Source organism: Oryctolagus cuniculus, chromosome 17, assembly GCF_964237555.1.
Source record: "Oryctolagus cuniculus chromosome 17, mOryCun1.1, whole genome shotgun sequence".
Lineage (NCBI taxonomy): Eukaryota > Metazoa > Chordata > Mammalia > Lagomorpha > Leporidae > Oryctolagus > Oryctolagus cuniculus.
In genome coordinates this window covers 13,165,983-13,184,039 of record NC_091448.1, presented here as the reverse complement: position 1 = coordinate 13,184,039, position 18,057 = coordinate 13,165,983, and the positions used below count along the sequence as shown (strand labels likewise).

The following is an 18,057-nucleotide window of genomic DNA, read 5'->3' as shown; positions in this document are numbered from 1 at the left end:
TGTGATGCGGCAGGTTAAGCCACCATCTGCAGTGCCAGCATCCCATATGGCCACTAATTCAAGTCCCAGCTGCTCCACTTCAGATCCAGCGCCCTGCTATTGTGCCTGGGAAAGCAGCAGAGAGTAGCCAAGTGGTTTGGCCCCTGGCTCCCCATGTGGGAGACCAGAAAGAAGCTCCTGGCTCCTAACAGATGGAAGATCTCTGTCTCTCCTTTTATCTCTCTTTAACTCTGCCTTTTAAATAAGTAAATAAATATATATATATATTTTTAAAACCCTATAGTTTTGATTCTATTAAAAAATCTGTATGTGTTTAACAAAGTCACAGGATATAAAGTGAATGCAGAAAAATCAATCACACTTCTTTGTACTAGCAGTGTGCAATTGAAAAGCAAAATAGAAAAGCTAATGTCATTTATGACAGCTCAAAGAGAAACGCAGAACTGTGGTGGAGATCTGACAAAACCAACTGGTGCGGGATCTGTATGCTGACAGCAACAAAACTGCTAGCATGTAATTTATAGGAATAAACCACTTTATTCATTTGCCATCAAGATTTCTCTACTTGTGCGCAGAATTACCTTTGGGGCCAGATTCCAAAGCAGCAAATCGTTTTTTCTCACATTTACCTTCGACTGTGTGGTATGAAGTAGGTGTACCAGTAGACCTTTTAAATATGTATAATCTTTATATAACTTAAACAGCATTTAAAAATTTCAAGTTTCTGTTCTCTTTCTGACATAAAGGATCAATCATATTCATAATGCAGTTTGAAATTGAATTTCGTATTTCACCTACACATTCATCTCTGTCAATACTTCTTACGAACTGTTAGCACTACATTATACTATTCTTACCCAGATCCTATTGTGCATGCCGATGTGAGTGGTTTCTTTAGAATTTCAATTTGGAAGCCAGAAACGATACACGTTTTCTATGAAGTTCAACTGAGCTTTATCTCCTCTTAGATCAGCCTTCTTTTTCTTTCTGATTTTTGGTTTTCCTCTTTTAAGCCTTGTGGTTAATATGTCTGTTGCCAAAAAAAATGTTTTCTACTACTGGTTTATGTTACATATTTAGTGAAGAGGAGCTCATGAAGTTAGTGTGTGAAATTGATATGCACACATTCCGTGCTGTCTCTGGGAGACTTGGTCATTAGAACCTGCTGTTTCTGAAGCCACACCTGACATGAGTTGTATACTTTTACGTATTCACAAGTAAAGGCTTTAGAATGTGATCCCCTGCAAACTGTGATGGGACTGACCACTCAGAGGAAAGAAACCAATCATGTCCATGAGGAGCTAATGGTCAGGGCTGGCAGGGTGGTGCTACGGAGGAAGCTGTCGGCACTTGTGATGCCAGCATCCCATATCCGGGTGCGGGTTCGAGTCTTGGGTGCCCTGCTTCCGATCCAGTTTCCTGCCAACGTATCTGGGAAAGCAGTAGACACCTGCTATCCCTGTGGAAGAACAGGATGGAGTTCCTAGGTCCTGGCTCAGCCCTGGCTGTTGTGGGTCTGTCTGTCTCTCTCTCTGTCACTCTGCCTTTCAGATTAATAGATCATACTTCTGTGTGTGTGTGTGTGTGAAGAGCTAATTGACTTTGTTACACACCTTGCTGAGGACACTGCCCAGGCAGCCATGGTGCAACCTTCGGGGTTAGTTCAGTACAGACAACAGCACAGTGTGTGAAGGCTGGTTCTTCTACTCCAGGCGTGGGAACCGTTTCTCTGCTGGGGCCACTGAGATATTATTATAACATTATTTGCAGGCCATGCAAAATGATCAACTTTCCAATTAACCCGCTATATTGTATTTTTTGAGTCTTGCTGGTGGTTGCCTTGGCAGGGCCAGACCAAATGATTTTGCAGACCTCATATGGACTCATAAGGACTCGTACCTTAGTTAAATGGCCCAGATAAAGAAAGTTCAGTTATGCTGATAGAATTCATAGCTGCCACTAAAGTAATTAGGACAGTTAATGCTAGAGAAAACCAGGATGGAAGTCCGAGGATTTGACCGGTGGGGGAGGTGAAGAGGCTGCATTTAAAGCAAAGATGAGTTGGGTCTGATACTGAGAGTCAGAAGAATGCACAAAGCTGGGGAAGGCACAGCACAGGTGGCAGTACTGCTGTCGGAGGCTGAGCCGTGGAGATGCAGGCACAGCCTGGACACTCCCAGCTCTGCCGTGAGAGAGTCGCTCTGCTGCCCCTTCCCCGCCTCTCTGCACAAGGGCAGCCAGTCCACACCTGCTCCCTTCCCTGGTTCCATAGGGTCTGACCACCACTCTCGATGTTTACACCCGCTGTGTACCTCCTCCCCGGAACAAACTGGCCTGGCAGTCCTGTTTGTGCTGTCTTCCGTTTCCAGGAAAGTCCTGCTGTCACTGTGCTGAGCCATTGCTGGCCCTTTTCTTCTTAATCCAGCCTCTGTTTCTTGGATTTCCAATTGTTGCTAACAGTAATACTAAGAGAAAGAGTCCTCAGGATGGTAATTGACCGCCAGCTGAATAGCAGAGTGCAGTCTAGGCAGGAACTCCTTTGTGCGACATCGACGTGGTTGTGTAGCAGCAGGCCCTTCCCGGGTGCCAGGAAGTGCTGTATGTGCTATGTACACCCGACTCATCCTCTCAAGAATCCTATGGGCTGGAGGCTGTGGGTAACTTGCTTTATCGGCGGAGTTTCCAAGAGGTGAATTGCCCAAGGTGGCGCTGCTGGTAAAAGGCGGACCTGAGGTCTAACCCGGATAACGTGGGTCAAGAGGGATGCTGAGGTCTTCCCGCTACCGCTCGCTACCCCAGCATTGGAACTGGTCGCCAGAACCAGACGAGAACAGATCGGGAGGCGTTTGGATGTATAACAAATCTTGAAATAACTGCCAAATGGATATTTTTTTTTTTGCTTAAATGATTACCTCTTTTTTTTTTTTAAAGATTTGTTTATTTGTAAGACAGAGTTATAGACAGAGAGGGAGAGAGGTCTTCCATCTTCTGTTTCACTCCCCAAATGGCCACAATAGCCAGGGCTGAGCCAGGCCAAAGCCAGGAGCCAGCAGCTTCACATTCAGGTCTCCCACATGGATGCAGAGGCCCAAGCACCTGGGCCATCTCCTGCTGCTTTCCCAGGTGCATTAGCAGGGAGCTGGATTAGAAGTGGAGCAGCTGCGACTGGAACTGGCATCCACACGGGAAGCCAGTGTCACAGGTGATGACTTAACCCACTGCACCATAATGCCAGTTGCTGTTAATAGGATTTCAAACATATAAGTGACTTTTGGGCCGGCGCCGTGGCTCACTTGGTTAATCCTCCACCTGCGGTGCCAGCATCCCATATGGGCGCCGGGTTCTAGTCCCAGTTGCTCCTCTTCCAGTCCAGCTCTCTGCTGTGGCCCAGGAAGGCAGTGGAGGATGGCCCAAGTGCTTGGGCCCTGCACCCACATGGGGGACCAGGAAGAAGACCTGGCTCTGGCTTCGGATCGGCGTAGTTCTGGCCATAGTGGCCATATGGGGGGTGAACCAACGGAAGGAAGACCTTTCTCTCTCTCCCTCCCCCCCCCACTGTCTAACTCTATCTGTAAAAAAAAAAAAATAAGTGACTTTCAAATTCCATTTATTTATTTGTATTTATTTGAAAGAGAACACAGAGCTCCTCCCATCTGGGGGTTCTTTTCCCAAGTGGCCACAACAGTAGGAGCTGGACTAGGCCAAAGCTAGGAGCCAGGAGCTCCATCCAGATTCCACTCGAGCCGTCACCTGCTATTTCCCAGGGTGCACATTATCAGGAAGCTAGAATTGGAAGCAGAGCAGGGACTTGAACCCAGGCACTCCAGATAGGATGTGGGCATCTCCAACAGTGTCATAATTGCTGTGCCAAATGTCTGCCTGTATTTATTTATTTTTTTAATAGAATACATATTGATGGGGTATAGTGTGATACTTCAGTACATGTATATAATGAGTACAGATCAGGTCCATCCATCATCTCAAATATTTATCAAGTCTTTGCATTGAGAGCATTCAGAATTCTCTTTGCTGGCTACTCTAAAGTACACAGTCATTGTCAATCATAGTCACTGTACTGAGCTATGCAACATCAGACGTTATTCCTCCTGTCCACCTGCACCCCTGTGCCTGTTAGCCATCACCCCCCCCCCCCCACTGCTGGTACCCACTGTTCTGCTCTCTACCACGATGAGGTGCTCTGAAAAGGAGTTTTCAGAGGAAGCCAAGGAGTCTTCTGTGTCGACTGAAGATTGCTAAAGACACGTGCATTGAAGAGGAATCATCTCTTGCCACCAAGTCTAAGAAAAGCATCGGTTGGCGAGTTGTGAAGGCTTAGGACCAAGAACTCAGTCTAGAGACGAGGACTGTTGAAGCTGGCTGTGCCACTCGATTTTGAGTAAATGTGCTCCTTGGTACTGCTCTTAGTCTACCGTTACCTAAAATAGCAGTGGAACTCCAGAGCTGACCCAGCTCTTCCACTCCCATGTTTTGCAGGCAGAAATCATCACACACATGCTGGGTTTTTATTTTAGCCTGGACTGCTGATGCCGTGTCCAAGCTCAGGCTGCCTTTCTTTATGTGGGGTGGACAGTTGGAGGGGGAGAGTTTCATAGTCACAGAGTCTTCTTGAGACTGGCTACTTCATAGATTTTTCTGGAGTGAAAAGCTGGGGGAGCGCTATGGGTTAAGGTGCACTGAATGACAAACATCCTTTCTCCCTGTGCAGTATGAGCCCAGAGGCCCCGGTCGGCCCTTGTACCAAAGAAGAATCTCATCTAGCTCAGTCCAGCCTTGTTCTGAAGAAGGAAGCGCCCCCCGGGACAGTCTGGCTCCGTGCAGAGAGCTCCAGGACCATGCTAACCCAGCTTCTCTCAACTTCTCTTCCCCGGAGTCCTGGGTCAACGCCACCTCATCTGCCCCCTACCAGAACATTCCGTGCAATGGATCCAGCAGGACAACCCAGCCCAGAGAGTTGATAGGTAAGGCCGAGTGACAGGGGTGGGGTTGCCAGAGCTCCTTCTGTGCAGTTCTTCCGCCACCCCACTCTTCGCTTTCATTGTTGTCTCTGAATCAAGCTGAGCGCTGGTAGCTCATAAGTGTACCTCTGGCCTGGGTATTCGTATAGGATTGTATTGGTGTCGTCTTTATGGTCTGGAAGTGGATTCGTCCGGATTCGGACACAGATCCTTTAGATCACTTTGACCTGTGATTGAATGAAAACAATAGTGGAACTTCAGATCTGTTTGTAAATAGATAGAGTCACCTTTGCTTGGGAGAAGTTTGCTGTTTCTGCTTTGTTTTTTTCTCTTCAGGGTTAGGGTGGAAGTTGGTTAGGTCAGTATCAGTTTCTAAGGGTTTGTTGTCAAGCGAGTATTGCCAGTTTTGCTATATTATAGAGTTTGGCCACGAGAAAGACCTGCAAAGTGTAACATTCTGGGGTTTTGAAATCCTGTGTTTATTCCTGATGTTCTAATGAACTGAGAATGCAATGGCTGAAGAATAAAAACGGAGTAGGACAGGGCACTCAGGACTTCACTGTGATGTGAGAAGTGTAAAGCCCTCCTCTCTAGCTTGGAACATGAATGACTGTTTGTTTTTTTTTTTTTTTTCCAAAGATTTATTTATTTATTTGAAAGGCGGAGTTACAGAGAAGCAGAGGCAGAGAGAGAGAGAGGTCTTCCATCCGTCAGTTCATTTCCCAGATGACCGCAGTGGCCGGAGCTGTGCCAATCCATAACCAGGAGCCAGGAGCTTCCTCCAGCTCTCCCACACGGGTGCAGGGGCCCAGGCACTTGGGCCATCTTCTACTGCTTTCCCAGGCCACAGCAGAGAGCTGGATCAGAAGTGGAGCAGCTGGGACTTGAACTGGCGCCCACATGGGATTCAGGTGCTGCAGGCGATGGCCCCTATGTGGTGAATTTCTGTCCCAGTAGCACCACTTTTGTATTTGAAATTAATCTTGTTCACATCTTCAGATGTGAGCCTGTCATTTCTGTAACTGACCATTTTTGACCATGTGCCTTCTCGGCACATTTTTAGAACAATAGACCTGGCATGGCAAAAACTGTTTACAGGACTTTGCTTTTGTTCCCAGCGCCGACTGTGTGTGCATTGCTGTGTTTGCCCAGAGAAGCTTTGTCATTTTTAAGATCTGACATGTATGCACACATGATATCATATTTGAATTTCCTGAGAACATAAAAGTTACAAATCAGTGATGATAATTGTTACTTTTTGTTGGTTTTATTTCTTATAATTTATTTTAAAGATAACGTCATTTTTCTTTATTCTTTGCCCTCACCTAAGTTTTAGAATAGTTTTTGGCTAAAATCAAAAAAAATCTCATCTGGGGCCGGCTCTGTGGCATAGCAGGTTAAGCTTCCACCTGCGGTGCCAGCATCCCATATGGGCCTGGTCGAGTCCCAGCTGCTCTTCTTGCTATCTAGCTCTCTGCCATGGCCTGGGAAAGCAGGGGAAGATGGCCCAAGTGCCTGGACCCCTGTATCCATGTGGGAGACCTGCCTGGAAAAAGCACCTGGTTCCTGGCTTTGGATTGGCCCAGCTCGGATCAGTCTGGCTCCAGCTGTTGCAGCCATTTTGGGAGTAAACCAGAGGATGGAAGACCTCTCTCTCTGTCTCTCTCGCTCTCTGTCTGTAACTCCGCCTCTCAAATAAATAAATAAATCTTTAAAAATAAAATCTGATCTGAGCTGATAGATAAGAAAGTTCCTGAAAGTTATGTTACTTATATGGTTATTTTTTCTGAAAACATAAGATGATTATTTTTGTCATTGCTAGAAGACAAATTGTATTTTTTAGTTGAAAGTTAACAGTTAAATGTAAAAAATTAATTCAAAATTGCTGATGTTCTAAAGCCCACTTCTTGCTCATCAGATGTTTGTTTTGTAGAGAAATGCAGTAGGTGGTGCATGGGAGGGAAACGTCATTAGCACAGGACTTCTTTCAGAAGTCTGAGGTTTCCTTCTTGAGCTTAAAGAAAACTTTCTGTTGTTGCATCGATTTGAAATTTAAAAGAGATTAGTGACATTTAAAGGGAAAAGGGAGAGATGCACCAGAACGATAAGTGGTTTACAATAACTTTGAGGTTTTTTTAAGATTTATTTATTTGAAAGGCAGAATTAAATAGAGAGAGACAGACAGAGAGAGAGAGGTCTTCCAGCCACTGAAATGGCTTTGATGGCCAGGGCTAGGCCAGACTGAAACCTGGATCCAGGAGCTTCCTCCCAGTATCCCACGTGGATACAGGTGCCCAAGAACAGTACCAGGGAGCTGGATTGGAAGTGGAGCAGCTGGGACTCAAACCGGCGCCCATATGGGATGTTAGCATTGCAGGCAGTGGCTTTACCTGCTACACCACAATGCCAACCACTTGAACAATTTTATGAATTAAAATAATAGGTTGAATAAATAAAATTTTAAGACCAAAAACAGAGATTTTCAACATAACCCCTAGATTCTAGTGTTGGACAGCTGTGTTTCTGATATGAAAATTCTTTTAATCTTTGTAATAGGGAACCAACTAGCGCCCATCATGCATTCCCAGGATGCTTAGGGGAATAAACCACTGTGACTTGGGTTTGAAAGCTTCCTATGGCTTCTGTTTTTTCACTTGTTTTGAATTCCAGGATAGAGCAACCTTATTAAGGATCAAAAGAAAGAAATGTCTTACTTCTCTCTATTTTGGTAATTGTCCTAAGCTATATCTGACTGCAGGAAGCAGAAGCTGACCCACGCTAGCTAGGGGGGAAAAGAATTATATTGGAAGCAAGGTCCGGACAGGCCGACTGGATTCATGGCAGAGCCAGATGGTTCTCTGGTGGGCATGTACCACCCATGTAAAGTGCACAGCAGGAAACTGCCTGCCCAGAGTGAGCTCTCAGAGACCACGTGGGGTCATCCGGCAGCTGTCTCGGGGGCCCTGTGAATCCGTCTGTGCACCTGCGCCTTTGTTGCACTTTTCTCTGCACATCGTCCAGTCGCTCCCCTCATCCGTGTATCTCTAACTGGCGTTGTGTTGCATGGTGCCTTGACTCCACATAACCCAGCAAAAGGTCTCAATTTGTCTCTCCCTCCTTCCTCTGTCCCTCCTCCTTGGCTCATTCCTCTCTCTCTCTCTCTCTCTCTCTCTCACACACACACACACACACACACACACATACACAGACAGACATACACACACACTCATTCACACACACTCTTTTGGGAGAAATGTTTATAATCCAATATGCTGTTATGTAAATTCTTTAAAAAATGGTAACAAAAGAAGTTGTTTCAAAACAAGCTATGGCTTAATGGGTAATAAAATGGGTTAGGAAGGGTGAAGCCAAATTTTAGCTTTGAAAGAGGCATATTATAGGAAATGTGAAGTGTTGTTGTTGTTGTTTTTAAGATTGACTTATTTATTTTGGAAGAATTAGAGAAGGAGAAACAGAGAAAGCTCCTCTGTCCCCCAGTTCACTCCCCAGATGATGGAAACAGCCAGGGCTGGACCAGGCTGAAGCCGTGTGGGTGACAGGGACTCAAACACTTGGGCCTTCTTCCGCTGCTTTTCCCAGGCCATCAGCAGGGAGCTGGGTCAGAAGTGGAGCAGCTGGGACTGGAACCAGCATTCATAGAGGATGCCAGCATCACAGGCATCGACTTTACCCACCACACCCAATGTGAAATGGCTTGCAGCTGTTTTTCCCACCTTTCTGCCTGCTTACTCACTATATCACAAGGAAGGGTAGCATTTTTAAACAAATGGAGCCCAGCCCTACTGTTACTTGGATTAGTGAGAAAAGTATTTTTGACCCAGTGACTGCATATGTTCTTACTTTTTATTTGAGAAAGAATGTGTTCCTGTTGACAAGCTGTGAGCAGTTGCTGTAATGAACATCGAAGTAGGGGCCAGCGCTGTGGCGTCGCAGATAAAGCCACCACCTGCTGTCCCGGCATCCCATATGGGCGCCATTTCAAGTCCTGGCTGCTCCACTTCCAATCCAGCTCTCTGCTATGGCCTGGAAAAGTAGAAGATGGCCCAGGTCCTTGGGCCCCTGCACCCACGTGGGAGACCCAGAGGAAGCTTCTGACTTTAGATGGGTACAGCTCCAGCTGTTGCAGCCATCTGGGGAGTGAACCAGTGGGTGGAAGACCTCTCTCTCTCTCTGCCTTTCCTTCTGTGTGACTCTGACTTTCGAATAAATAATAAATAAATCTTTAAAAAAGTAAACATCAAAGTGTACAATAATACAAATTAGCTTGTTTCTCTGCAAGCCTTCGCTTGACTTTGAATGCTCATCTGTTAACTTTCCCAGTTCCACGGTGGTAGGGAGTGTGTGTAAGAGAGCTCAGACTTAGAAGTGTTGTGTTCACACATTGTGTTGGAGTGTGAAAGCAGTCTGGTTACGTGTGCTGTGCCCGTGGTGTGTGCAGTGGCTGTGAGAGCCATGTGGTCACATGGGTTAAGGTCGCAGCCTGTGGCAGGTGTTGTGCATGTGGTGGCCATGGCACCGCAGCATGGCGAGAGGGGACAGCAGGGACCCCTGTGAGGGCCGGCTCTAACCCCATTCCTGTTCCTGTTCCTGCTTGCAGCTCCGCCCAAGCCCGCCAAGCCCCCCGAGGAGCCAGCCGAGCCCGAGAGCCTCGAGGTGTCCAGCCCCTTCAACTACAGTGTGCTGCAGCACCTCGGCCAGTTCCCGCCGCTGCTGCCGCACAAGCAGGTGGCCGAGGCGGCGGGCGGCGGCCCGCAGAGCGCGGCGGCCAGCAAGCCGGCCATGTCCTACGCCAGTGCCCTGCGCGCCCCGCCCAAGCCGCGGCCGCCGCCCGAGCAGGCCAAGAAGAGCAGCGACCCGCTGTCCCTGTTCCAGGAACTGAGCCTGGGCAGCGCGTCGGGCGGCAACGGCTTCTACTCCTACTTTAAATAGGCGCTGGTTTCTTGCCGGGAGGGCTTGCGTTTGTACCGGTAGAGGTAAGGTAGTGGGACTCCCCGTAGACGCACCGTTCCCTTTGTTTTACTACCCGACATGTCCTCACTTAATTGCTTTGCTGCTAGACTTGCAACTAATTTTTTAAAAGTATATTCCATTATTTTGCATTTTTTGATGTGAGTCAGAATTTTGACAGCTTTTATGTAGAATAAAAAATATTTTTAAATTTGTGTATGGTTACATATGTTTGCATCAAGCTAGCAGCTAAGAGGTTAATTGTGCAACTATTAAAAAAAAAAGAAAAAAAGTTTGTCTAAAATGTATTTAAAAAGAAAAAAAATTGTAAGTAGCATTTACATTTATTCAATAATATTACCACATGCTGGGTTTCTGTACCAGAAATGGCCAGTTGATGTACAAATGTATGTTATTTTTGCTTAAATTCATTTAAAATTTTTTAAAATAAAGGGGCAGCATCTTCTAAATACTTTTAAGTTTTATCAGCTTTTTTTTTTTTTTTTTTTGTGACAGGATGCTGCACTCTAAGACTTTGACGGTTTTAGACTGTGTGCGCGTACTGTCGTAGCCTCCACCCACCGCAGGATAGAGTCCAAGGCATTCTTTGCAGGTGTATTTCACATGCCACTGATTTTTTGAGACACACACGCAAAAAAACAGTGGCATCCTTAGTTATTTTTTGGACAAGCTGTACTTCAAGCTTGTTTTTAATGTTAATTTGATAGTGTGTTTTTTTTTTTAAACAAATCATGAAGCTGAAAAATTTTTAGGATTGTTGGTGCTTAGTAGACTTGATAACTATTTTAAAAAAAAAATGCGTGAATTTAGTAAAATCCTCTTTGTTTTTCCTCACTATGCATGTGTAAATGTGTGTAACCCGGCTTTCCTTCCTCCTCCACTGGTATCAAAAATTGTGCCGCTTTAAGGTTTGGGTTTTTTTTTTTTCTTCCTCCAGTAAAAAATTTTGGTACCTTATTTGATGTTTACATTAAAATGTGACATTATACATGGCAATTCAAATATTTTGCTAGCTGTTTTGTTTGAGGAACATCATTAAAGAAGAAATGCAGTGTTTGTCAAAAATATATCAAAATTCATTGAAATCTGGGGCAAAAAAGCTACCCTTGTTTCTCAAGTCTTCGATTCTTCTTAAAATACCATTATTGAACTTGTACTAAAATATAAAATTGAAATAGCTATCTTAAATATTCTGCAGCCTCAAAATTGTTTTGAGTGAACTTTGGGAAAATCCAGAGGAAAATGTTTACCTCGTACATCGTGTGATCTTGACACACGTGAAACGGTGCGTGTCCCTGCCACTTTCCTGGCCCGTTAGTACTGCTTTTGTGTTTCAGAGAGCTGGGAACCCCCTCTCATCTTCCCTTCTTTTGGGGAAGTTGAGGCTGGGCAACACTTGAAGAAGCCAGCCTTCCTCACGGTCCACGCAGACACTGAGATTTGGAAGGCTGCCTTTGGTAGGCCCTGCTCCACTCAGAGCCCATGTTCAGACCACGTGGGAAGTGGCAGGGGCAGAGGAACAGCTCCCGTTCCTCCTGCGACTGGAGCCCAGTTCCCGTGGGCCCGCCGCAGCCCCTCCGGCGTTTCGGGACACGAGATCTGTGTGTGTCTGGAGAACCCCAGGTAGCTGTGAGAGATGTTGCTCTGCCTAACTGTAGTCAGAAGAAAAACATCTGCCCTAGGCCTGTGTGTTTCCAAGTCCATGACAAAACCCCAGGCGTGGGTCTCCTGATGGTGGGACGTCTACAATAAGTAACTGATCCCCTCCCACCTCCAGATACGAAGGTAATTCACAAAGGTTAGTGGAAAAATGGCATCAAACAATAAGTTCATTTTGATGCACCAAAATTTTGAAATCCCTGGATAGTGCTTTTTCATAGTGCACATTGCCCATGAACTTGATGAAGACTCCTCACTTACAGAACTGCAACACAAGCTAAAGGAATGTTCAGAAGCTTCTCATACTCTGAAGACAAGAATCATACGGCCAAGAGCGGTCAGGCAAACCCGTGCTGTAGGTTGTGACTGAACTTTCTGTTTCCCATACTTGAGCCTTTAAAAACAAAATCAGGTTTTCAGTTACATGTATCTAGGCAGGGAGTACCTTGTATAAATACCCTGATGGAAGGTGGCCGTTTTAGATAAGGAAGGTGTCAGGGCGGCAGGACAACCTCATTCTCAGCCCGTGTTTTTGCAACACTAGACAGTAATAGCTCCTTACTGGTCCTTGCTCCGCTCTGCTCGGCTCTGAGCTTCTCATCTGTTGTTTCCGTAGCCAGTCAAGGAGTCCATCGTTGTTTCTGTCTGTTACTCTTTCTGGATTCTGGATTTCTCAGCATTTCCTGGTGCCATTCTTCTAGAGCCATGCTTTTAGGAATCGGATACAGAGTCACGGTATCCCGCAGTGGTTTTGAGTAAGTCCCTGCTGTGTAGGAAGCCTCCATTGGAATGCAACATGGCTTCTGGGTACTTTATGCTCTTTGGGTATTATGTGGGTAGTATTGGCAAGAACCCATACATCAGACTTAACAAAATGTACCTTATTTCACATTTTATATAATGGGTTCAACCTTAGAGCTCAGATAGGATTCTTCTATATATATTTCTAAAGAAAAATTGATGATAATTCTCAAATAATACCAATTATTACCAACTTCCTTTTCTTCCAGAAGAGATTTCTTCTAAGTGAGGTTAATTGCTCCCTTGATGTCTTTCTGCGTCTTTGTTCTTTATAGCACTCTGAAGTTTCCTTAATTTTTTTGCAAGAACTTTTTTGTTCATTTCACTTTTTAATTTCAGTGCTACTTTTTTTTTTAACCTTAAAGACATTCTTTTGAGTTTGTAGAGTATTCATGCTAAGTTGTTATTTTTTTCTAATCTAAAAATGCTAAGATTTGAAGAACTTCGTTCAGTATAATATGGAAATCTTCTGGTGTGGTTTTCTTTTTCTGTTCTTTTATTTGATAGGCAGGCAGAGAGAAAGAGAGATCTCCCATGTACTGGCTCACTTCTGAAATGCCCACAAATGGCCAGGGTTGGGCCAGGGTGAAGCCAGGAGACAGGAACGCAATCCCAGTCTTTGTGGTGGGTGGCGGGAACCCAGTGATCTGAGCCATCACTTGCTTCCCACAGTCTGCCCTGCAAGAAGCTGGAATCTGAGCCAGAGCCAGGCCCCGGACCCAGGCCCTCCAGTGTGGGGTGCGGGCTCCTTCAGCACCAGGCTGACCACCTGCTCCTGCCATGCTTTTAAAGGGGGTTTTGGTTGCCGTTTTGGCATATACTTTCCACATTGTTGTAGCAGAGCTTTGTTCTTGGGTCATCAATAGTTAGTTATTGGCCATGTAAGCTAACATGACCTTAATTTTCCTTTCCTCGCACAGAGGTCATTTTGCTAAATCTAATAACAAAGTGCTTAGTGTGACTTTGTTAGAATCAGAGAATCTCGAGTCGGTTCAGGTCTGGCGTCAACATCGCCTGGTCTTTTCAGGTGGAAGAACAGCAGACCAAGAAAGGAAGTAGAACTCCTTCTGAAGAGAGGCTTCCTAATTAAACACAGCGATCTCCCAGACCTGTCGCGAAAATCGTTCCCTTTGGTTGGAGGCATTGAAGTGGCTGAGAAAGCCAACTGCATCGGAGGAACTTTGAGGTTATTAATAGAGTCTTATGTTTCCCTAGTGTAGCAGCTTTTGTTTTATATTTCTTATCTTGAAGGGAAAGCTATCAACATCAAAGAATGCATCTCTCACCCCCGTGGCTAGAGAAAGCCACCTTGGCTAAGAGTCAGGTGTGAAAAACAGCTTCAGGGTAAACTTTAGTATCCAGCTATTGTCACTGAGAACATTAGGTTTATGGAGACAGGTGTTGAAAAAGAGACAGCGTTTACAGCATGCCTGTCATGGACTCTTCTTTAAGAGGACTATAAAAATACAAGGTTAGAACTTTAAATACATTGAGAGACCCACATTGCTGCTATGAAACGTTACTGCGGCCAGCCAGCCTTTGTCCCCACAGCTCCTCAAAGGTAGTCCTTTGTCCTTTGTGTTGCCCAGGTGTTGTTTCTCACTAACGGTTCCCACCACCACCCTGTGCGTTCTCCCAGTGGGCAGGGTCAGAGTCTTCAGGCCCCTGCTCTGTCTCTGCTCTGCCCCCCGAGCTGCATTCAGACTACCTAGCGATCAGAAACAATGGGCGATGTTCTCGCCATGATCTCTTGTTCCAAGTGCCACCTGGGCGTGCCCGTCACGTATCATAGAGACGTCATTTGGAAGGACTGGGCGCACGCTAGTGTCCAGTGTGCCTGTTGCTGTAGGCCTCTCACACTCGTGTCTGCGTGAGGGTGGGCGCTCCTTTGCTGAAACTCCACAGGGAAGCTGCTGCCTTCCCTCCTGCCACCCTCAGCCCTGTGACACTAGGGTTTTATGGCCGCAGTGGCAAGGTCTTATGTTTTACACTTTTATAAGAACACACTCAGAAAATGGCGTTATGTTATCACTTTCCAGTAGACTATCATTAAGCAGCTCCAAAAGCTGTTTTGACGTAACATTGAACATTTTTGAGCCCACCCAAAATACCTACTTTGGAATGAACTTTAAGGATATAATCACCAGGGTCTCTCAGATGTTTTGAAGAGAGGGACCTGATAGAAGAATCTAGACTTAGACATGTGAACTGTGGTTGAATCCCAAACCCAGTCATACAGGGGTAGCCTGAAACTCAAGTGTGGAGAAAACCCAGACAGCGTTTGTGTCCTTAATAGTTTTAGTAATCAGAGTATTAGACCAGACTTTGTTTGCAGTTTCTTCAACACAGAGATTTTATTTTGGTACAAATATTAAGCATAAAGCATAGTAAGTTTTATATAATTCTATGAGTTCATTAAACAATATTATGAAATTTTCATTATGTTCTTGGGGAGTCTTTTTAGCTATTTCTACCTCATATATGAGGTCTGTTCTATATTTGATTTTGCATTCTAGCATGTGATTGCCTGCCTTAGAACTGTGTATAGGAGGGGAAATCGATATTCCCTTTTAAGAAATCTGTGATTTTATGAAAGGACTTTTGTTTTGTTAGTACCTTTCCCCCCTGATGTCTGAAACATAAAGGGGAAAGGGTGGCAAATTGCAGAAGCGACAAGAGTAGCGTCCCCTTACAGATGGGCCCTGTTCTAAGAGTTCTGAGTTGAGAGCAGCATAGAGCAGTGGTTCTCAGATGTTAGCCAGCGGCAGAATTACCTCAAGGTCTCCTTAAAGTACCAGTTGCTGGCCTGCAGCCCCCAGAGTTTCTAGCTCTGGGCTGCAGCCGGTCCATTTGCTTTTCTGGAAAGTTCCCCCTCCACGCCCTCCCTGCTGGTCTGAGAACCACTGGTCTAGAAGCAAGTCTGCAAATCTTCCTCGTGCGTCAGTTTACTTGGTGTGCAAACCAGGGCTTTGGAGACACTTTGCTAATCCTGAGGCCATGCGTGCAATATTCCTGGAGGAAGAGCTCAATGCCTTTGGCCTGACTGCTGGCCCTTCCTGTCCCTCACCGCTGCTGGGCTCCGTGCCGCTCTTCCACATGGGGTGAAAGCATTCCTAGTGGAGGGGAGTTTGATTTCTGTGCCCTGCTGCCTGGGCTGTGGGCTGGATGCCGTGTGTGTGTGGCGTGCTCAGGGTCCGTCTCAATGACCTGTGCACATGCAGAGGAGCGTGGTGGAGAGAAGCCGTCTGAATGCCCCAGGCACGTGAGGCTCTCAGCAGGGGAGTCTCTGTCCTATGCTGGCAGTCACAAGGACCATCCAAAACAATAGAATCCCCGAAGAAGGTATTGTGCAGCTTTTTGGGGTGTCTTGGGGTGGGGTGAAGGCACAGGATTTGCTTTTCAAGAGATGAGTTTCTCAGGTTCACCAAGTTACTTTGAATTCTGTGCCATGCCAGCAGGTGTTAGGGAGAGCCTGAAGTGGTGATGTGGCAGAAAATGTAATTGTCTCTAATTACTTTGCTACCTTTAAAAAGTCTGTATATGTTTGCAAAACAATATAGGGGAGTCTACTGCCTACCCAGCATGAATTATTCATAAATTATAGGTGCACATGTATGAACAAATTATTTTTGAGAAAGAAACTGCCTAAAATCTGATAAATCTGACAGGTCTTTGGCTACTTTTAAATGTGTGTGTTGTCTTTGTTGTCCTAATATTCACCCCAGACTGTGGGGAGTATTGGGCTCTGCTTCTGGTTTTAGGTTGGCTTGGAATTTACTGAGATACTAGGAAAATGGCCTTTGGTTTGTAAGGTGTTAGAACTGGAATGGCTTGGGTGCCGCGACATGCCTGCTGCAGTCATCAAGCGTTGGGCCTTGGGGTTCCTGAAGCACAGGACGTCCCCCTGAGAAGGCGGGAGACCCTTCCTGAGCGCCGTCGGCGTGCTCAGCGCAGCCCCCGCTGCTGGGGGCTTTGAGTCACTGACACTTTTTTTGCAAAGACCTTTTTGTGTCTCCTTGTGGGTCAGAGGGCTCTGCTGTTCAGGTTGAGGTCCCAGAGTGACAGCTGCGAGTGTTGCTCAGCATTCCCGCCCCTTCCTGCCCCACCCAGTCCAGAGGGAAGGTCCTGGATTTTCGTATACCCAGAGCACGCCTGCTCCTGTAATGCGTTTATGTGACATTCTGGACATCATGTACTGTATCCAAGTTTCTGTGCCAGTCATCAGATTTCTTTGAAACCCATGAAGGTACTGGTTATGCGTGATAGTTGTGTCCTAGGTAAATACGGCAATGAGAACACTTCTCTGCATGCTGGAGGTCGTGAGTGCTGCATTGTATGAAAGGGCCCTGTTGCTAGCGACCAGGGTTCTTTCTGAAATGCTTCCGAGATGCCACTGTTAACAGTTCTTTAACTCCTCAGCTAACCGCATGGGATGAGTGACTTAGCAAATGCATCCTGGGGCTTCCTTGGGAAGTCTTTCCTAAGGGAAGCCGTGGAAAGTGGAGTGGTCAGTGCCCATCTCTTCGGAGTACCAGCTGCATAGCTGTCTAAGTTAGCATAATTTATGGCAGAATTATAACTTTTTTTCTTTGCAGTGAATGATACCTCATCTGAGAGGCTCTAATACCTAAAAGAGTTTATTGTTAAAAGTGAAAATGACTTTGTACCGTTAAATAACCCCAAAGCTACTCTCTAGGGTGTTGATTTTCCTCCTTTCTCTGTCATGCTCTTTCCTAACTTAGTTTTGGGATTACTTTAGCTCCTTGGTTCCTTAGAGCAAGTTTTCAGTTTGGGGGTCTACAGTTCCTACAGTGTGGCCATTGTCTCAGTGAAGTTCTTTTGTTCTAAAAGACTCATGGTAACACAAGATGTATTTTACTGCTACAACTAAAATGTATTTATAATAAAATGCCTTTTTAATAATTTGGCCCTTGGTTTATTATGTGTGAATGCTTCGGTCTCTGCTTTCTTGTGCTTTTTAAGTCTGACAGAGGTAGGGCTCTGACTTCCCTCCTGATACACAGCGGGAAACCGAAAACTCACTGGCGATGCGTCGTGGTGCCACTCTGCTTGCCCGAACTGTGGGACTTAAGCCCCCAAACTTCAGCAGTGGTAAAGGCCAGAGGCCTGCGAGGTTACCCGAAGGTTTAAAGACCACCAGTGCCACTGAGAAAATGAGCGCTTTTCAGACTCATTCAGCTTGGATGTGAGGAAGGAAAAACGGGGATCGTGGTGGACCCCGCACAGTCACACGATCGCTAACTGCTGGGCGGGTGGGGCCCACACTTCATTTAAGAACTCCTGCGGCTACTTTATATCCACCCTTTATGTAAGTATAATAACACACGTCTCCGTGGTGTGTGACAAGTATTAATTCAGCCATCGTAAAGAAAACGCTGGCCGGGCAGAAAACTGCCTTGCTTTTGTCGGCGAAGGAGTCTCGCGTCTGCCCTGATGTGATTTGAGAAGCACTGGCAGGTCACGGAATGCTTTGTGTGTGCCCCGGGTATTTCATTTTTCACCTCCTCGTCACGCGGCACCATGAATTAGCTTGAATTACACAGTGCTTAAAGTGCGCGGATCTAAGTGGATGGGGGGAGTCAGACTTCCGTTAAGGACAGTTGGAGATTTG

The 18,057-nt window shown here is 45.9% G+C and overlaps 1 protein-coding gene across 6 annotated transcripts in view; it reads left to right on the top strand.

Moving 5' to 3' along the window:
* The window catches only part of HELZ (helicase with zinc finger), a 180,195-nt gene extending 162,847 nt beyond the window's left edge, over positions 1 to 17,348 (top strand). For all 6 annotated transcript variants that reach the window (XM_051825840.2, XM_051825839.2, XM_051825836.2 and 3 more), the window contains 2 exons: positions 4,727 to 4,979; positions 9,595 to 17,348. In XM_051825840.2, coding sequence (XP_051681800.2) covers positions 4,727 to 4,979; positions 9,595 to 9,926 — 585 coding nt within the window. In that variant the 3' untranslated portion in view covers positions 9,927 to 17,348. The remainder of the gene's footprint in view (positions 1 to 4,726; positions 4,980 to 9,594) is intronic.
* The last annotated feature ends 709 nt before the right edge of the window (positions 17,349 to 18,057 follow it).